Source organism: Bemisia tabaci, chromosome 6 (assembly GCF_918797505.1).
Source record: "Bemisia tabaci chromosome 6, PGI_BMITA_v3".
NCBI classification, from domain to species: Eukaryota; Metazoa; Arthropoda; class Insecta; order Hemiptera; family Aleyrodidae; genus Bemisia; species Bemisia tabaci.
The window spans coordinates 17,331,109-17,348,227 of record NC_092798.1 but is presented as its reverse complement, the minus strand read 5'-3'; the positions used below and the strand labels follow the sequence as shown (position 1 = coordinate 17,348,227).

General features: G+C 41.1%; 1 protein-coding gene across 1 annotated transcript in view; it reads right to left on the bottom strand.

Moving 5' to 3' along the window:
* The window catches only part of LOC109041515 (cell growth regulator with RING finger domain protein 1), an 82,109-nt gene that overhangs the window by 46,138 nt on the left and 18,852 nt on the right, over positions 1-17,119 (bottom strand). Inside the window, exon 2 of the mRNA XM_019057885.2 lies at positions 4,839-4,990. Coding sequence (XP_018913430.1) covers positions 4,839-4,990 — 152 coding nt within the window. The remainder of the gene's footprint in view (positions 1-4,838; positions 4,991-17,119) is intronic.

The window sequence follows — 17,119 nt, the reverse complement described above, 5'->3', positions numbered from 1 at the left end:
TTTATTGGCTTGACGAATCTTTTATATTTATTAGAGATTTATATGCGCTCGGTGCTTAAGAGCCCGACAAAAAGGACTGTGCCCTGGTCGTTGGAAGAAATAGGAAAAGAGGAAGAAGAACGAGACAAAAAAGAAAAATAGGAAGAGTCTTTCATCTTACTCAGGTTTGTTCGTGAGGTGGAGGAAGTAGGTCAAATTGTAATCGAAAAAATCTCGGTTACAAGGACCAATTTCGGTTTAAGACGGATTTGAGCATGAGCGAAACCAGAAATTTTTTAGTGGAAGGGAAGAGGCAGAGGAACACCTCATCGAAGGGGTTTGTCTGGGGGCATAGACACCCTGCTAAGGGACAACTTGGAAACTCCGTCTACTGGAAAGGGGGATATCCGGACGGCCTCCCCGGGAGAATTTAAAAAACACGAGTGAGAACACAATAGTGTATTTTCTGCGAAAATACACCAAAGGTTTGAGTCGTCTCAAAAGCAATTTTGAATTTTGCTCACTGACAAATTGATTGAAATGCAATTTTAGAGATGAGAGATATTATTTTTATGGTTTTATATCTCTTACATAAGGGTGCCACTTATTTGCAAAACAAAGATGTACAACGATACACAACGATATACAACGCAAAACCACAAACACACACTAAACACAAAACCCGGCAAAATAAACAGCAATATTTTGCTCAAGTACTAAAACGACCAAGTAGGCCTCTCGGAAAAGGGCAAAATTCCTTTGGAGCTCCTAGTTATGCGCCCATGAACTCGAGAGATTTGGTTCAGATAGCCCAACTTCGATGCAGATGACCGAGGAAAGGTAGAATCCGTTTACGCACGTCTAGGCTGCGACAGAAGATTGTCTGACGTCACTTTTACATGTAAAGTAAATGGAAGAATCAAGAAAGCGGATCTTTTGTCGCAGTCTAGAAGTGCGTAAACTTATTGGGCGTGGATTCATTTTTCCTTCATCTTTCTTTCTTTTTTCTTCAAAAATGTCACTTGGTTCCTTTTTGCTATCACCGCTGTCCAAATATAGTCAGTCGCGAAACCATTCATCCGTGCCTAACCGGACGTGTATTTCGATTTTCGAGGGGTAAACAAGGGAGTGGGGTATGGTCAAAAATGTACCGAAGTAAGGGGGGAGCTAAAGGTCAAAAATTCCTGAAAGCGACAAAAATGACCTTTCCTTCGGGAAAGCTGGGGGGCATCATTGGGTTCTCTGCTACTCCGCTGACGAAAGTCATTACTTATTCAAAGAGTCTTTTTTCACTACACGGTCTCATTCTGTGAACGGCGAAATTGGCTTAGTAATTAATTAAAGTATCAAGTGTTCAAGTCGATGATCGGTCGGTTTCCTTTGAGATCCTCGGGAGGGAATCAATTAAATTTATAAAAAAGGGATTAAATCCACATTAATCCACATTGACTCGGATGGAAAAGTCACCGACGGCGAACCCCTTCGGAAAAAACCGTGCTCCTTTACTGCCGCGCTATGGAGGAACGTCGTATGAGCTTTCAAACGCTGCCAAATTTCCTTGCATAAAATTCGAATTTTCAGGAAAATTCGTAAAAATCCTCTCTCCAATTTTGTAGGGAATTTTTATCGCAACTAGAGTGAGATTTTATAAGGAGAGTATGGACAACTCGATTTGTGTAGCTCTTAGGGCCCAAAAGGGCGACAACGTGAAAAACAAAAATCACTAAAAAAGTGCCGCTGCTAACCTATGCATTTGAAAGATTCATCAATAGGGCCAACAGCACATTGTAAACATGCGTTTTAAAGGATTAAAGACTTCAAAACTGAGAAAATGTGTGCGAAATCAAAGTTTTATACGTGCTTTCATGATTTTTGATCAGAGCACCTACGCTCGTAGTTTAAATTAGTACCACAGGATAATTCGAGTTCATGAGTTGGGTGCCTTTTCGGGCCTCGAGGGCTACATGACCAGATCAAACCTATCCTCCAAATTTTCGAGTTGTCCATAGGCTCCCCATAAAGGTACTTTAATCGCAACCAGATCTACATTATCTGAAAATTCCAAGAGAAAAGATTCTCAATTCTCCTAAAAAACGAACATTTTATCGGAGCAAATTTGGCAACTCTCGAATGTACATACGGCGTTTTCCCTCAGCGCGGCTGAATGCAGTCCGCGTGAAAATCCGGTTTCCCCATAAGGAATTGAGATGAAAACGGCATGGCGGAGGGAAACCTCCGGAGTTTCCCGGAACATCTCCACTTGGTGGCGCGTCGAACTCTCCACTTAGCCTAAAGGTCAGCTTAGGCTCATTACGTATTCTCTCTTGCAAATTTTCCTGGATTCCGACCTCTCCTGAGGTAACCTTTGTGCTTCCCTCACGGTCGACGGAAAAAGTTCGCGGTTACAGCCCAGGATCGAACTCGCCAAGTCAAAAGACCGCAACCGAACTTCCAGATGAGCTTTATCTTCCGTTCGACTCCGTAAATTTCGAAGCTTATGGCAGAATACAGTTACGTCTTTTCTTCTTAGCCGCGAAGAGTCCGGCGGCGCCTGGCGCGATCGCGCTTCGTCGAGGTCGCGTGAGGTGGAGACAAATATTTGCCGATGAGGCACGTGGATGGTTCCTCATCGCCAGAATCCACACGAAAAAGCGTAACTACTTTTCAACGTTGCGAAATTTCCACTAGGAAATCGAATTTTTACTGGGAAACAGTTGGGCGGTTCTACAGGGTGTCTACTAAAGCAGGCTGGTCAAAAATAAGTACTTTTACAGTGCTTTTTCAGTACATTTTCGAGAAAGTCAGTGCCTCGGCTAACGGAAAAATTCCGTACTGTTTCAGTACCTCCATTTGATGAAATTAGGAAAATTTCAAAAATTTGGAATTGCGACAAAAATTTTAAAAAAATTAAAAAAATTCCGGACCTTCGTACAGAATTTCCGTACTTTTTCAGTACTTCCGGATCGCCCTTAAAAAATCTGTACTATTTCCGGACTTGTAGATACCCTGTTCTAGCAGGAGATTCCCTTGATTTTTCCTCCGACCATTTACGGAAATCAGTTGAGTTTTGGACTGGAATTACACGGTAAAATTCCTGTGAAAAATGTTATGGTTTGGATTGTCTTTGCAATCTTGGAGTGGGATTACGTTTCTTCGTTGGGGAAACTACGAATCATTGTACTCCCTGATCGGAACCAAAGGCAAATCCTACTTGCACCGCCGCACATTGGATCGATTCAATTAGAGAGGTAGGACATGAAATTTTCGACTGAAACTGCACATTTTGGTGTCTATTTCGTCACATAATACATTTCAGGGGACGCTTCAAGAAGTAAATTTTACGAGGAAACCAATGGATCCACTTTAAGAACCTCAAATTGTTGTATTCACGGAGTTATATATAAACGTTTAAAGGTTCCAAATTTTGTCCGACTTCTCCTGTTGACTTGGTCCACCGTGCGCAGCGCGGGTGGAGTCTTTCTTTTGACGGATGGCGAGAAATACAGGTCTTCTCTACACCCGGTCTAACCACATCATCACGGCGATGAGTCATTTTTTCCATCTTCTTCGCGTGATTTTGCTAGTTCCGCGTGGTGTACTCGTACTCTCCGTATGAATGTACGTATGTCCGTAGGAGAGAGTGTGGTCGTTAGGTTCCATGGAGGCCCTCAGGATTAATAATAATAAAAAAGAAGGAAAAAAAATTCGGAGACTCTGGCTGGACTCTGGGTGTAGTCCAAAAACTAGTTTTATAAATCTTTATTTGTAAAACTTTTTAAAATTTAAAAATTTCACCTATTTAAGTTTTATTTAATTTTTTTTCTTTGCTTTGGCAAACAATATAATTTTTTTAGACTAAAACAACCTGGAGTCGAACCACAACTGCTGGCACTTAATTATCTGGTAAGATTAGTTCTTATTATAGAAGTTTTTAGTGGTTCTTATCTATTCGCGGTGGTTCTTAGTCTGACCCATTTACTCCCTAAAAGTCATTCAAAACCCGAAGGAAATAAAATTATTCGTTCCTTTGATTCATTAATTTACGATACTTTTAGAAAGGACTTTTTTCCGGATTAAAAAATTATAAACATAAAAATTTGATGAGTGAAATCAAGAGATGCGTAAGATTTTATTACTTTAAATGAGGGACTTAAATGATAGATCAAATAAGAGACTACACCAATATGGTCAAAATTAATTTGATGGTTTTGAAGTCAGTTTGCTAAATCCACCCCCTATATCTAACATTTAGAGGATGAACTCTTATAGCGATCACTTCCAGCGAGACTATTTCACGTTGAGGATTCTACACTTTCACAGATATATAATAAGGAACACGCATAATTCTCCCGATTTTTCTCCTCTTATTCGACGAGCACGCATTAGTGAGGATCCAGATTTGCCGTTTATTTATGATAAACAATTTGAAATTTTCATGATGCGTTAACGGTCCCCTGCACTTTTTACGAGGCTAAACTCTGCAAAAGATTTTATTCTTCGCTATAAAAAAGAACGGAAAAAACGTCCAAAGCAAGGAGACAGATAAATTATTCTCATTGTGCGGAAAGTTATCCGATTTAATTAAAAGTGCTAAATATGTATGATATGACCGTTCACTATAAACGTGAAATATAAGTGGAAGTCTAAGTTGTTTGTAACACTGCGAAAATCAGATTTCTATCACAGAAAAATTCCCTGGAAAGCTAAAAAACGGCTAGGTCTTTTGCAAAATTAGCAAAAATCACCACTGATGTTCGAAAATACTCAATTTTGAATTTTCCGCCACCAAGATCCGAGTTCCTCTTGCTTTCCACTGTTTAAAAACTAAAAATTTTCCAAAAGACTGGGTATAGACTTACCGGCATAAGAAGATTTTGAGGCGTACTGAAGTTTAAATGTGAAAGGGATGTGAACTTTCATCATTTTCATCTGTGGTATCCTCTGTTGTACGGTGTGTACTGATGTTCCGAACATGAGCTCTTCACCGTGAAGCCAAAACAACGTCATGTTCCTGGAACAAAAAACCAAGAGAACAAATTAAGCTTCAGTGCAATGCGTGACTTAATGAAGTTCGAAAAAGATTACAACATGCAAGAATACTTCCGTGCTAAGGAAAAACGCCGTATGAACCTTTAAACGTTGCTAATTGTTTTTTTTTGTGCGTGTGTGTGTTTTTGTTGTTGATTAAACACCATTTTCTTGAAAAACTTATAAATATTTTTCTTCTAATTTTTCGGATAATTTTGTTCGCAATTTCACCTAAAGTTCCTAAAGGAAAAATATTCGCATCTTTCCTTAAAAAAATGAATGTTTTATTGGAGGAAATTTGGTAACTCTAGAATGTTCATGTGGCGTTTTTCCTTAGCAGAATACGCGTAACAAGTCGCGCGCGGAAGTTGTTTTTCTTCAAAAGATTGGAACGTCAAACTGGCATCAAGGCCGCTTGGATGTTCAAAAAACAATTCGACACATAGAAACAATGAAGATGTGCTAAGGTGGGAAAAAATTCTACGAGGAAAACTTAGGATGTTGGATGCATTTTCGAATGTTGGAGTGTTCATGGAGTATCCTCGCGGACGGATGCACATAAATGCATACTCATTCCCGGCGGTACGAGAATTATTGTGACTGACGATTTCATTACTGTTGATGTCAGTGGCGTGGCGTGCTTTGCGATGTATCGATTGTTATGCCATTTAAACCTATGGAAAAGGATCGATAAATAGGGTGTTCGCAGCGAACACCCTAATAATCGATTCTTTACCATAAGTTTAAATGGCATAACAATCGATACATCGCAATTCACGCCACGCCACTGGTTGATGTAACGCTCACGAGAGCGTATTCGGCGCTTGCTGGCTAGGAAAAGTGATGATAAATCTAATTTACATGACGTATTTTTCCTCTCTTGAAATTGGTTCGTGTGAGAGTTAAGTTCCAGTTTTTCGTCGCGCACAGTTTTCCACAGCTCGTTGTTTCCCGGACGAGGGGACGTAACTCCATTCCAAGGTTGCAAAATTGACTCAAACAATACGATTTTTTATAAGAAGGTATCTGTGCAATCATTCTTCAAAATTTGTGAGATTTTCGCATGAGATCAGATGAAATATCAGCGAAATTTTCATTTACGTATACCGGAGATTCCACAATTAAAATTGAAATTTGTGAAGGGAGATTTGGCAACATTGAAATTTAGTTACGTTCCTTCGTGGGGGGGGGGGGGGGGGGGGCGAATTGACTGCATAATAGATAAGCTTTCCGTGTAGCTAATATTTAGGTACCCATGCATGTAACATGACACTATTATTTGTAAGAGACAATTATAAAGTAGAGGCACTTGTAGTGTACAAAATCCTATTGAGGAGGAAAATAAAAAAAGACAAAAATACCAGGGAAGAGTCAAGATGAGCGTTTTATAGATTTGAGAAACAGATCTCGCTCTTGTTCAAGGCTTTCTATGCTAACTTCATGACAAACTCAACTCTAAGAAAAGAGTCGCTCCAAGAACTGAACAATTTGGGAAAGAGTTTTAAAGGATTCCGTCCCAAAACTACGTTTTTCGAACTCCGAACTTCGAACTGTCAATACTCCAGTTGAGTCTGCAAGTTCTGAGCGTTTTTGTCCCGAACCATTCGGAAAGCACTCGGTGTGCTCTGGTATCAATGAATCTGTATCGCAGGCAGTCAGCAATCGTCGGCAAATTGCGAACGGCATGCGTGTTAACTCGTCAAATTGCAATTATTTGCATCGACGTAGCAACAGTTTCATTAGTAAAGAACTTCAAAAGCGCGGCCACGGTTTGCAGCGCCTTCAAATTCCGGTGATGCTCTCCGCTTTGCCAGGCAGTTAGTTTAGATGCCTACCCGCACCAAACCCAACTAAGGCCACTGTTCTCTCTACACGCACTGACGAGTGTGGTAGCTGATACCTTGTATTCAAGAAAAGAAACTTCTGTTGTTGGTTGTGATTTTCTTGTGTTGCTCTCGACTAGTGAAATCTTATTTTTTGGTCCGCGCGAATTTTACCGTGATGGGGAAAGGGGGAGTAAACCCCCACTAAACCCCCTAAAATTGCTCAAAATTAAGACATTCAGAAATTTTACAAGCTATCAGATTAGCTATGGGCAGTCTTGCTGTAAAAGGGGAAACACTTACAATAAGACCAAAATTCTGGGCAATTTTTGTTTTCTTTTTTTTTTTGGGGGGGGGGGGGGGTTGGCGGCTAACTTCCTTTCATCAAGGTAGAATTCGCGACCTATCTGGACCGAAAAAATCTTATTTTACAAAACGAGAGCAGCCGGAGCATCATTCAACATCCCTAAAATGACCGTCGGATAGGGAGGGGGGAAGGGGTTTCTTACTAGAGTCCCTTTATAGAGAGAGTTGAGGCAACGCGGCTCGTGGATGTCACAAACGGGAATACAGATTACAAAAATCGGACATTTTTTTGTAATCTTAGATCAACTTATTCCCGAATTCCTATTTCCGTTCCCTCTCTCGTTCCGTTTGTTCCCTGTCGTACCCCCAATTCTCCGGTCCATTTCAGTTTACTATCTTTGCAGTTGGTGAAAATTTAATCTTCATTCCCGTTTGTGACACTGTGAAGACCTGAAATGCGGGAATCAATCAGAAATGGATTCGCTTTGTCTTTACTCTCGGTATAAAGGGACTCTCGTTCTTACGGGCCCACTGTCTAGCAGTGCCTCACTAGAAAAAAATCACATTGAATCTAGAGTCCAGACTCTTGAAAACATTGACAAGAAAAAGGACTCTTGATTCAATCAACTTTAAGCTTATATCAAGAACCAAGCCTCTTAATTTAAGCGGATTTCCTTTGAATTTAAGCTTAAATCCAGACTCAAGAGTCCTTTTCCTTGTCAACGTTTTCAAGAGTCAGGACTCTAGATCCGATGTGTGTTTGAAGCGTGCCAGTAGGGCTCGCTTTTTGAAATCACTCGGATGTACCATAGTACAGCACACAGATCAACCAATGCTATTCAACGGGTCGTCCAAATACTTTTTTCCTCGCACCCGTTTCTTTGTCTTTGAACCATTACACTGTCAAGCCCTGATGGTCTTTTACCAAAAAATCTAATGAACTGCTAATTGGAAACCCTTGAGAACATTTTTCTGTCAAAACCGTATTATTCAATTTGATAGAAACCTCATAGGAGCTTTCTTACGCTCGGAGGACTCAACTCTAGAACCTTCTTTCCCGCCAAAACTCTATAGCCAATGAGCGTCTTGCACTGTAAGTGCAATCTGTGATGAGCCTCGTGACTCATTATACTATGTACTAACCATGGCCCCTGCCGAAATCCACTTAAACCACTACAGTTATCTCGCGATATATAGCTTTGAGTGTCCGGTTTCGAGCAAGGCAATAAAAGACGGCGAGGCGATTAACCGATTAACCATTCGCCGTGATGCCAGGATCCACCAAATTTTCTCAAAAATTGTTTTCCGTCTATTTAGCGAGTTTTTCCTTACTTTCCGTTAAAGTACAAATAAAAAGAGACCTCATTTGTACAAATCGGCCGAATAGGAGAGAAGTTACAGTTCGAAATCCAAAGAGATTAACTGAACGCGATTTCGATGCACGGCAGTTCGCCCAAATCACGGTCGTGCGCAAATGCCGCATATCAGCTTAAAATCAAGATAATTGGACGGAATCTTTAAAATTAATTTACATTCAACGTTCATGAATCAATATTTTCTCCCAAATTTAGCAAAAAGTACCAATTGATGCAAAAAGCAAAGACGTGAAAATAAGAGGTATTTGTCCAACATTTCAGTTATTCGGCACGCTTTTCCAACATACTCATGTTGGATTTTTTCTTCTTTTTTTTTTCCAGTGCTCCATCGGGGATATGCAGAGAACGCTTCTGACCGTTGCGAAACTTCTAACAGCGCGATCCTAGGAGAAGAATAACAAAATGAGAGGGTTTCGGGGGAAAAAGGCGGAAAAACACTGCTCCTTGTCTGCACGCACATGTGCTCGTAGCAAGGTCACGCGGGCGTAATTGTAGGAGCGAAATAGTTCAGCCAAGTGAGTTGCGGATTTTCGGGGCTCCTTATCCCCCCGAGGGTCCCGGGTCTAGGAACTCGTAGAAAAAGACGGAAACGATAATTGATTAATGCCGACGGAGATGAAGTCATCCTGGGTTAGCATCTGTGATGAATGGTGTTTGCTCGGCGCCTCCCGGTTGTTTGCTTCTCAAAATCGGTGCGGACGCGAGCGAAGGACACGATGGTCACGTTATGCGAGCACAGAGGAGCGCACTTCAGAGAAGCGCCTCGCACTTGAACTCGGGTTGAGGAACCAGGAACCCCGGTCCGGTCGTCGTCGGTCGTCGTCGCGACGCCACGCGACGCATCGCCACTCGCGCCTCGCCGCCGCGACACCCGCTGGAAAAACGCCGAATGAGCTTTTCAATGTTGCCCAATTTAGAGTCCCTTTATACTGAGAGTCAAGACAATTGAGAATCCATTTCTGATTGGTTCCCGTATTTTAGGCCTTCACAGTGTCACAAACGGGAATAAAGATTACATTTTCACCGATTGCAAAGATTATAATCTGGAATGGACCAGGGAATTATGGGTTTGGCAAGGAACAAACGGAATGAGAGAAGGAACGGAGAAAGGAATTTGAGAATGGGCCGATCAAAGATTACGAAAAACGTTCAATTTCTGTAATCTTTATTCCCGATTGTAACTCCATGAGGGGGTTTTGTCTTGACTCTCAGTATAAAGGGACTCTAACCGAACTCGACGACCCAGGCCAATCAGCCTAGACTTTAACTGTGCGACCAAATCTCTGAAAAATCAAGTCAAACAATTTTACGAGGTTTCCAGAAAATTCTGATTTTATTGGAGGATATTTGGCAGCATTGGGATACGGCGCTCTTCCGTGCCACTGGCCCCCGACTAGAGCGCGATCATGTAGTGCTAGTGTAAAAGTCAACATTTTGCTTCTAGCGACTTCGAGACCGGCCAACTAAACGCGCTAAAGCACACGGAAAAAAGTCTATTTGCACACTGAGGAAAAAGTACGTTCGAATCCGGGTGGTTCGTTGATTTCAGATAAAATGGTAAAATTTAGATATGCACAGTGATCGAACCAATCTCTACGATATTGAAAAAAAAAAGAGATCAAGAGAAGCTAAAATTCAAAGTTTCAAAAGTTCAAAACGTTGTTAAGTTTGTGCCAGGGCAGAGACAATAAATTGGGATAAATGTAGTCGGGCGAGGTAAAAGTTGAGATAAGAGGTCGGCGCTACTTTTCTTCTAATGATGAATGATGAGCAACTTGTTGAGCATAAAATACGCCTCATGATGGCTGGTGAATAACGGGCTCAGCACTTTCCTAGGCGATTTTTTGCAAATCTGTTAAGGTGATTCGATGAACGCCATATTTTGTGTCAGAACGGCATGCATGCGATATATCGCATCAATTGGTTCCATTTTTTCAGCTACTCGTCATTTTTCTCCAATTTTGAGATCGCAATTCTGTTGTTAGGAGACTAAAGCATTCACTTACCAATTTTAGCAAAGAAATTCAACGCAATATAGGCGTGGTTTTTTTAGAAAGAAAACATCGCATTCGATACTGATATCGAAACTGCACTCGACTGCTATATATTTTCTCTCTAAATAAACCACGGCTTTATTACGTTGAATTTCTTTGTTAAAATTGGTAAATGAGTGCTTTAGTCTCCCGACAACAGAATTGCGATCTCAAAATTGGAGAAAAATGACGAGTAGCTGAAAAAATCGAACCAATTGATGCGATATATAGCATGCCGTTCTGACACAAAATATGGCGTCCATCGAATCACCTTAAGCTCTAAAAATCCGATCAAAATGAGAGTAACGGTGCGGTAATTATCAGTCCTGCGTAAAATCGTTATTTTGGATTATTTTCAGATTTAAACTTGCAGAAAGGTTCTTTGTAACAAAAAAAGACGACTTTTTTTTCTATGAGTACTTGATACGGGTGGGCAACTTTGAGTGATTAAGTTCAAAAGAATAAGGAAAATTTCTTCAGCTGAAATGGATCGAATCGGTGGATCGGAATACGTGAATTTCAGCCCGTAATTACATTGCTACACTGTACTGCGTTAACGACTTTTTTTGACAACCGAATTAGGTAATAAGATAAGTTGTAAAACTCAAAAAACTTTTTCCTCGTTATCACAATTCAAATAGCTTCATCATTAAAAATTCTTTGGAAATTCCGGGCGTTTTTGGCTGCAAGAAAACGCAAAATGAGTTATTTGATTTAAAAAGTAGCACTGACTCAAATCAGAGAGTGAGAGGTTGCTCATTGCCCATTATACTTGAATAACATTTGATACGGTCTTCTAGTCAAGGTCACTATCTTCGTACCTGAATTTTTAATGTTGCTGTCCGCGTAATTGCGGTCGAACTTGTCAGTGTAAAATATTTTTTTGTCTTCTCATCACCTGAAAATCATTAAATTCTATAAAAATATTTGAGGACGGGCGTCTGGGTATACGAAAGTAAGAGAGACATAGGTCAATGTAAGGCGTTCGTGTGTGTGACGTAATCTTCTGCGAGGAAACTAAGGGCGGTTTTCGAGTATAATTATTTATTTTACTAGGGGGCTACGCCCCCTGACCGCTACGCGGCCCAACCCCCCGAAGGCGCTCCGCGCCATCAATGGGCCGCTTCGCGGCCCTATTTTTACCCTCCTATATCAGTTTTAGTTTTATTTTCCCCCTAAAAAATTACGATATGAGATATACTTTAATTTTAAACTTCACCTAAAATTACTTTAAAATTAAAAGGACGCGTTTTGGAATGACTGCTTGATGAAATATTGCAGTAAAACAATGAACAGTGATAAGGGGTAGTGATTTAGAATACTTAAGTCGGGGATCGAACCCACACCGAGTTAAGAACGGACACCTTCGACGTCTTAGACGACTCGGCCACCGCTCGACGTTAGGTCGCAGGTGCGAATCTTGTGTAGATAAGTGTAGAGTTGATGCGCAGGCTACACATCTACTGCGCAACCTCTTCGACCACTGCGCATCCTCCCGCGCATAGCGGTAGTAGTCCCGGAGCATTCTGTAAATTTACTCACTTTTATAACGTGATTTTAAAAAAACCTGGGTCCTATTTCCAAAATCTAATTAAAGCGGGCTCATCTAGGGCCAATTACCTGACGATCTACGCAAAAATCATGGAAATCGGCCCGGTAGAACGCTCAAACGAACTATGACAAAAAGTATAAATTTACATTGTTTAAATGGGAGAATTCGCAACTTTACCACGTAATATAATAAAACCTGGTTCATATTTTGAAAATCTGAAAAGAGTTGGCTAATCTAGAGACAATTGCCCGTCGATTGTCGCAAAAATCATGAAAATCGGCCCGGTAGAAGGCTGGAACTAAGCGTCACCAGTTACGCAAAATTAGGAGGTCTCGGAGCTTATAGTATAGATTGTGAGTCAAAAGATGACAGGGTTGCCAAAATTTCTTAATGTTCTAACTCCTCGACTTTCCCTGACTTAAGCCAAAACTTGGAACAAAATTGTCCTGTTTAGAGACCAAATTATGGAAAAAAGCATCCAGTGGCTGGTTAAAAGATGGAAAACCTTAAAAAAGACTAGAAAAGGTAAACAGTCGGAAGTTTGGTGATAAGTAGATGTGACGGAATTCCCTGACTTTTTCCTCAAATTCTCTGACTTTTTCCTTAGTTCCCTGACTTTTTCTTTAAATTCTCAGACCTTTCCCTCAAATTCCCTGACTTCTTCCACAAATTCCCTGACTTTTCCCGGTCGCCGCAAAGTCCCTAACTTTCCCTGATTTCCCTGGTTTTCCAGACCGCCGGCAACCCTTTAAGAGATACGCAGGGGGGGGGGGAGCGGCTGAATAGACATTTCCTGATCTTTCCATGGATTTCCCTGACCAATTTTAAAAAGTTCCCGGGTACTTTTTTAGACAGAAAAAGTCCGGAAAATATCTGAACTTTAAAAATGAATAAGAAATGAATTCGAAGGAAGTTCAGCAAGAAAGCCCGATTTTCCGGCACGAAAACAAAACTTGCAACCCTTTCTTGAAGACGATCCTGAATTCGCACGACTATCTTCATCCTCGCGGCTCGCGATTTTCCGACGAGGTTAAAAATAATGCCGGGGGTTCATTACAACGTCACCGGAGTTGATCTGGACGGCTCCGCATTCACTCGAGCAGAAACAGGTTCAAAAAGCGGGCCTTTTCGGGAGCTCGCCGTATCCTCAAAAGATTTTGCCCCTCGGTAATTTGGAGACGGTCACGGATCGATGCGTCTGAATGCTCGCCAAAGCGCATTCGGCGATGCTCGGCTCCGAGTATAAAAGATAAGGCGCGGATCTTCATTTTCCCATCTTTCTCTAAACCTACCACCTGCGAATCAAGACCCACAAGAGTCACCCTCCCGGTTATTTCTCCGCTAACGTTTCCGACAACGTCCGCCGCGCGCCTTCATCGCGCGAGATATGCAACCCGAGCCCCCGCGTGCTGAAATAGTGGTATCTGGGCGCCTAGCCCTTGGTAGAGTCTCTTTATACTGAGAGTCAAGACAATGTGAATCCATTTCTGATTGGTTCCCGTAGTTTAGGCCTTCACAGTGTCACAAACGGGAATAAATATTACATTTTCACCGATTGCAAAGATTATAATCTGGAATGGACCAGGGAATTACGGGTTCGGCAAGGAACAAACGGAATGAGAGAAGGAACGGAGAAAGGAATTTGAGAATGTGCTGATCAAAGATTATAAAAAACGTTCAATTTCTGTAATCTTTATTCCCGTTTGTGACTCCACGAGGGGGTGTTGTCTCGACTATCAGTGTAAAGGGACTCTAGCTAGCCCTTGGCTGAGGAATTTATACAAATGGTAAAATGGATCGCATTTAGCAAAAATGAGCAAGCGTGATTACATTGTTCTTAAAACCGTACAAATTATTTTTTTCTTTTAAAAATGATAAATATATGTACACTGCAAAAAAAAAAAAAAAAAAAAAAACACTTTGGATCTAGAGTCCAGACTCTTAAAAACATCGACAAGAAAAAGTACTCTTGATTCAATCAGAATCTAGCTTAAATCAAGAACCAAGCCTCTTAATTTAAGCGGATTTCGTTTTGATTCAAGCAAAAATCCGATTGAATCAAGTGTACTTTTTCTTGTCAATGTTTTCAAGAATCTGGACTCGAGATCCAATGTGTTTTTTTTCTAGTGTACAGTAGACTCTGGATTATCCGGATTAATTGGTGCCGGGCCCGATCCGGATGAAAAAGAAATCCGGATAATAATAGTAAACACAAACACCACCAACCAACACCACAGTATTCTTATTATGTATACATCATGTACATACCAACACGAATTTAAAAGGTTAACGCCAAACTGAATGACTCAATGGTGATTGTGAATGGTAGCCGACAACGATAAATTACAATACAACGATTAAAGCGCGCAATGCGTGAAGTATTCATGCAGTCTTGTAGCCGCTAATGTGCGTTTTAGGCTAACTAACCGACTGCACTGCGTTTGGCGTAATGCGAGAAGTATTTATGCAATCTAGTAGGCGCTAATGCGTTCCACGCTGACCTCACTGTTTGGCGCAATGCGTGGAGTATTCCTTCAGCCTTGCAGGCGCCAATATGCCTTGCGACCGCTTCTCCGCGGATCCGCTCACTTATCGGTATGCGTACGTAGTTACATGGTTGCAAAATCGATCCGGATAATCCAGAGTCCGGATAATACGAAGCCGGATAATCTAGAGTCTACTGTATAGCATTACAATTTACAAAATAATTTCCCTTTGAAATTACCAATTTTTTAGATAATTATGAAGAAGCAGCATTTTAAAAACACTGTCTTGGCGCTGATTCCATTTTGCTAAATGCGACCCAAATGGGTCCGTTGCAAACTTTTGCTCCAGCGAAATTAAGTGTTGTTTCTATCAGTAAATGCCTCAAAAATCAGAATGAGCGCATTGGCAAAGTTTGAAATGTACTCCTAACTTCACAATCTGTGTAAGCAATTTGCATTTTTTTGCAGTGGCGTGGCGTGCTTTGCGATATATTGATTGTTATGCCATCGATGATCAGGGTGTTCGCAGCGAACACCTTAAGAATCGATTTTTTGCCATGGGTTTAAATGGCAGAACAATCGATATATCGCAAAACACGCCACGCCACTGTTTTTTTGAGCTTCCCGCCGCTTCCAAAACGATACTACGGCACAGGAGAACATTTCGTTAGAGGTGTCGTTCACCTGTCGCCATAAAACCGACTACAAAGCTTTCACCTGTCGCCAAGAGGCCAGTGGAGGGTCTCTTGTCTCTGAGTCGTACTCTCCCTATACTGTCGCGCTAAGGAAGAACGCCGTATGAGCATTCGGATGTTGCCAAATCTCTCCTCGGAAAATACTAATTTTTAAGTAAGTTATGCATACATATATTTCCTTTAACATTTTCTGACACTTTCGATCAAATTACGAACAAAATTCTATAAAACAGAAGAAACAGAAGAAAAATTTTCACAAATTTTCCCGAAAATTAGTGATTTTTTGAGGAAGATTTGGCAACGCCTCAAGGCTCATACGGCGTTCTTCCTTAGCACGGCAGTATGTAGGTACTCAAGTGTGAGTCACTCTGTAAGGAGAGTAGCTCCCACTCCGTATTCACATCACTCCATCACTCGGGGTGTTTTGAGCGCTATATACAGACTCCAGCACAGAATTTCACTCCGAAATGTTTCACAGTGTATTTACAGCAAAGCTCCATTCTGTTCCCTTCTTTCTTACGAAACATTTAATTTTGTCAGAAAAAGCTCAACGCGAAACTAAAACACGCCGAATTACCGGTCGTTTCTAAACCGGTCATCTTCATTTAATTCAATGAAAACTTGCAGTACATAATGTGAAAGTTAAAAGCAATACCCCCGGGTTCCAAGAAAATTAAAACGTTAAAATTTCCGGCTCATCTGATGCGATGCTTACGCGTACCTGTTCAACACGAACTCAGATAAAAATACCGACAAGTTACGATGCACCCACTTAGAAATCGCCGTAAAGGCGTATCAAAAATTCGAGATGATCCCTGTCGTCCGTATGACCCTATGTTTTCCAGGACTCACATGAAAAGAACTTACGCCCTTACGTCGTCGTAGGAGCGAGGAAATGAGATGCAAGCGTGCTCTATTCTCAGAACCTCTCGCCTTACTTATTGTTTTGACTTCCCCCAACTTTGAGGTTCTCATTTATTCCTCGGAGCATTTCCAAACTATTCCCGGTTTTCCGGAATATCAATTTCCATTCACCTGATTCTTTCGCGGAAACAAAGTTCGATCCACTGTTCAAGTCTTCAAAATTACGGGTTATCGATGCTCTTCCCGGAACAAAACAGAGCATTTCCACGGTTTCCAACTGGGCCCTTAGGAACCATAATCCTCTCTTTTTTGTTACCTTCCCGTGGAGTTTTCCGTGCTTTCTCAAAGAAGCCGTTGGGTTTCCTAAAATCCTTCTTTATTTCCGAATACCTTTCCTTGATTTTTTCCTCGCGTTAAGCCGATTTTCACAAAAGAGGAAAAAATCGGATTGAATGCCGGAATGTTACCCTGCCATGCTGGGGAAAAACGATGTGTGAACACTTGAATATTACCCGATTTCTCCATATGAAGTATTTATTTTGAACGACAGTTAGGAATATTTTTCCTTGATTTTCTCAAATACTTGAATTATCCACTGGAAGAAAAACACAATGGATCTAGAGTCGAGACTCTTGAAAACATTGACAAGAAAAAATACTCTTGATTCAATCAGATTTTTGCTTAAATCAAAAGGAAATCCGCTCAAACTAAGAGGCTTGGTTCTTGATTTAAGCAAAAATCCGATTGAAGAAAGAGTATTTTTTCTTGTCGATGTTTGTTGAGTCTGGACTCTAGATCCAATGCGTTTTTTTCCAGTGTCCAAATTGGAAATAAAATTCTTTAAATGCTACAAAGAAGAATAGCATCAAACCTCCCGCAAAATTTTCGTCAAAGGAAATTTGGCAACGTCCGAGGGTGGATACAGCGGCGGTCTTTCTCAGCACCGCGGGAACGTGATACAAGGAACTAAGTGCAGA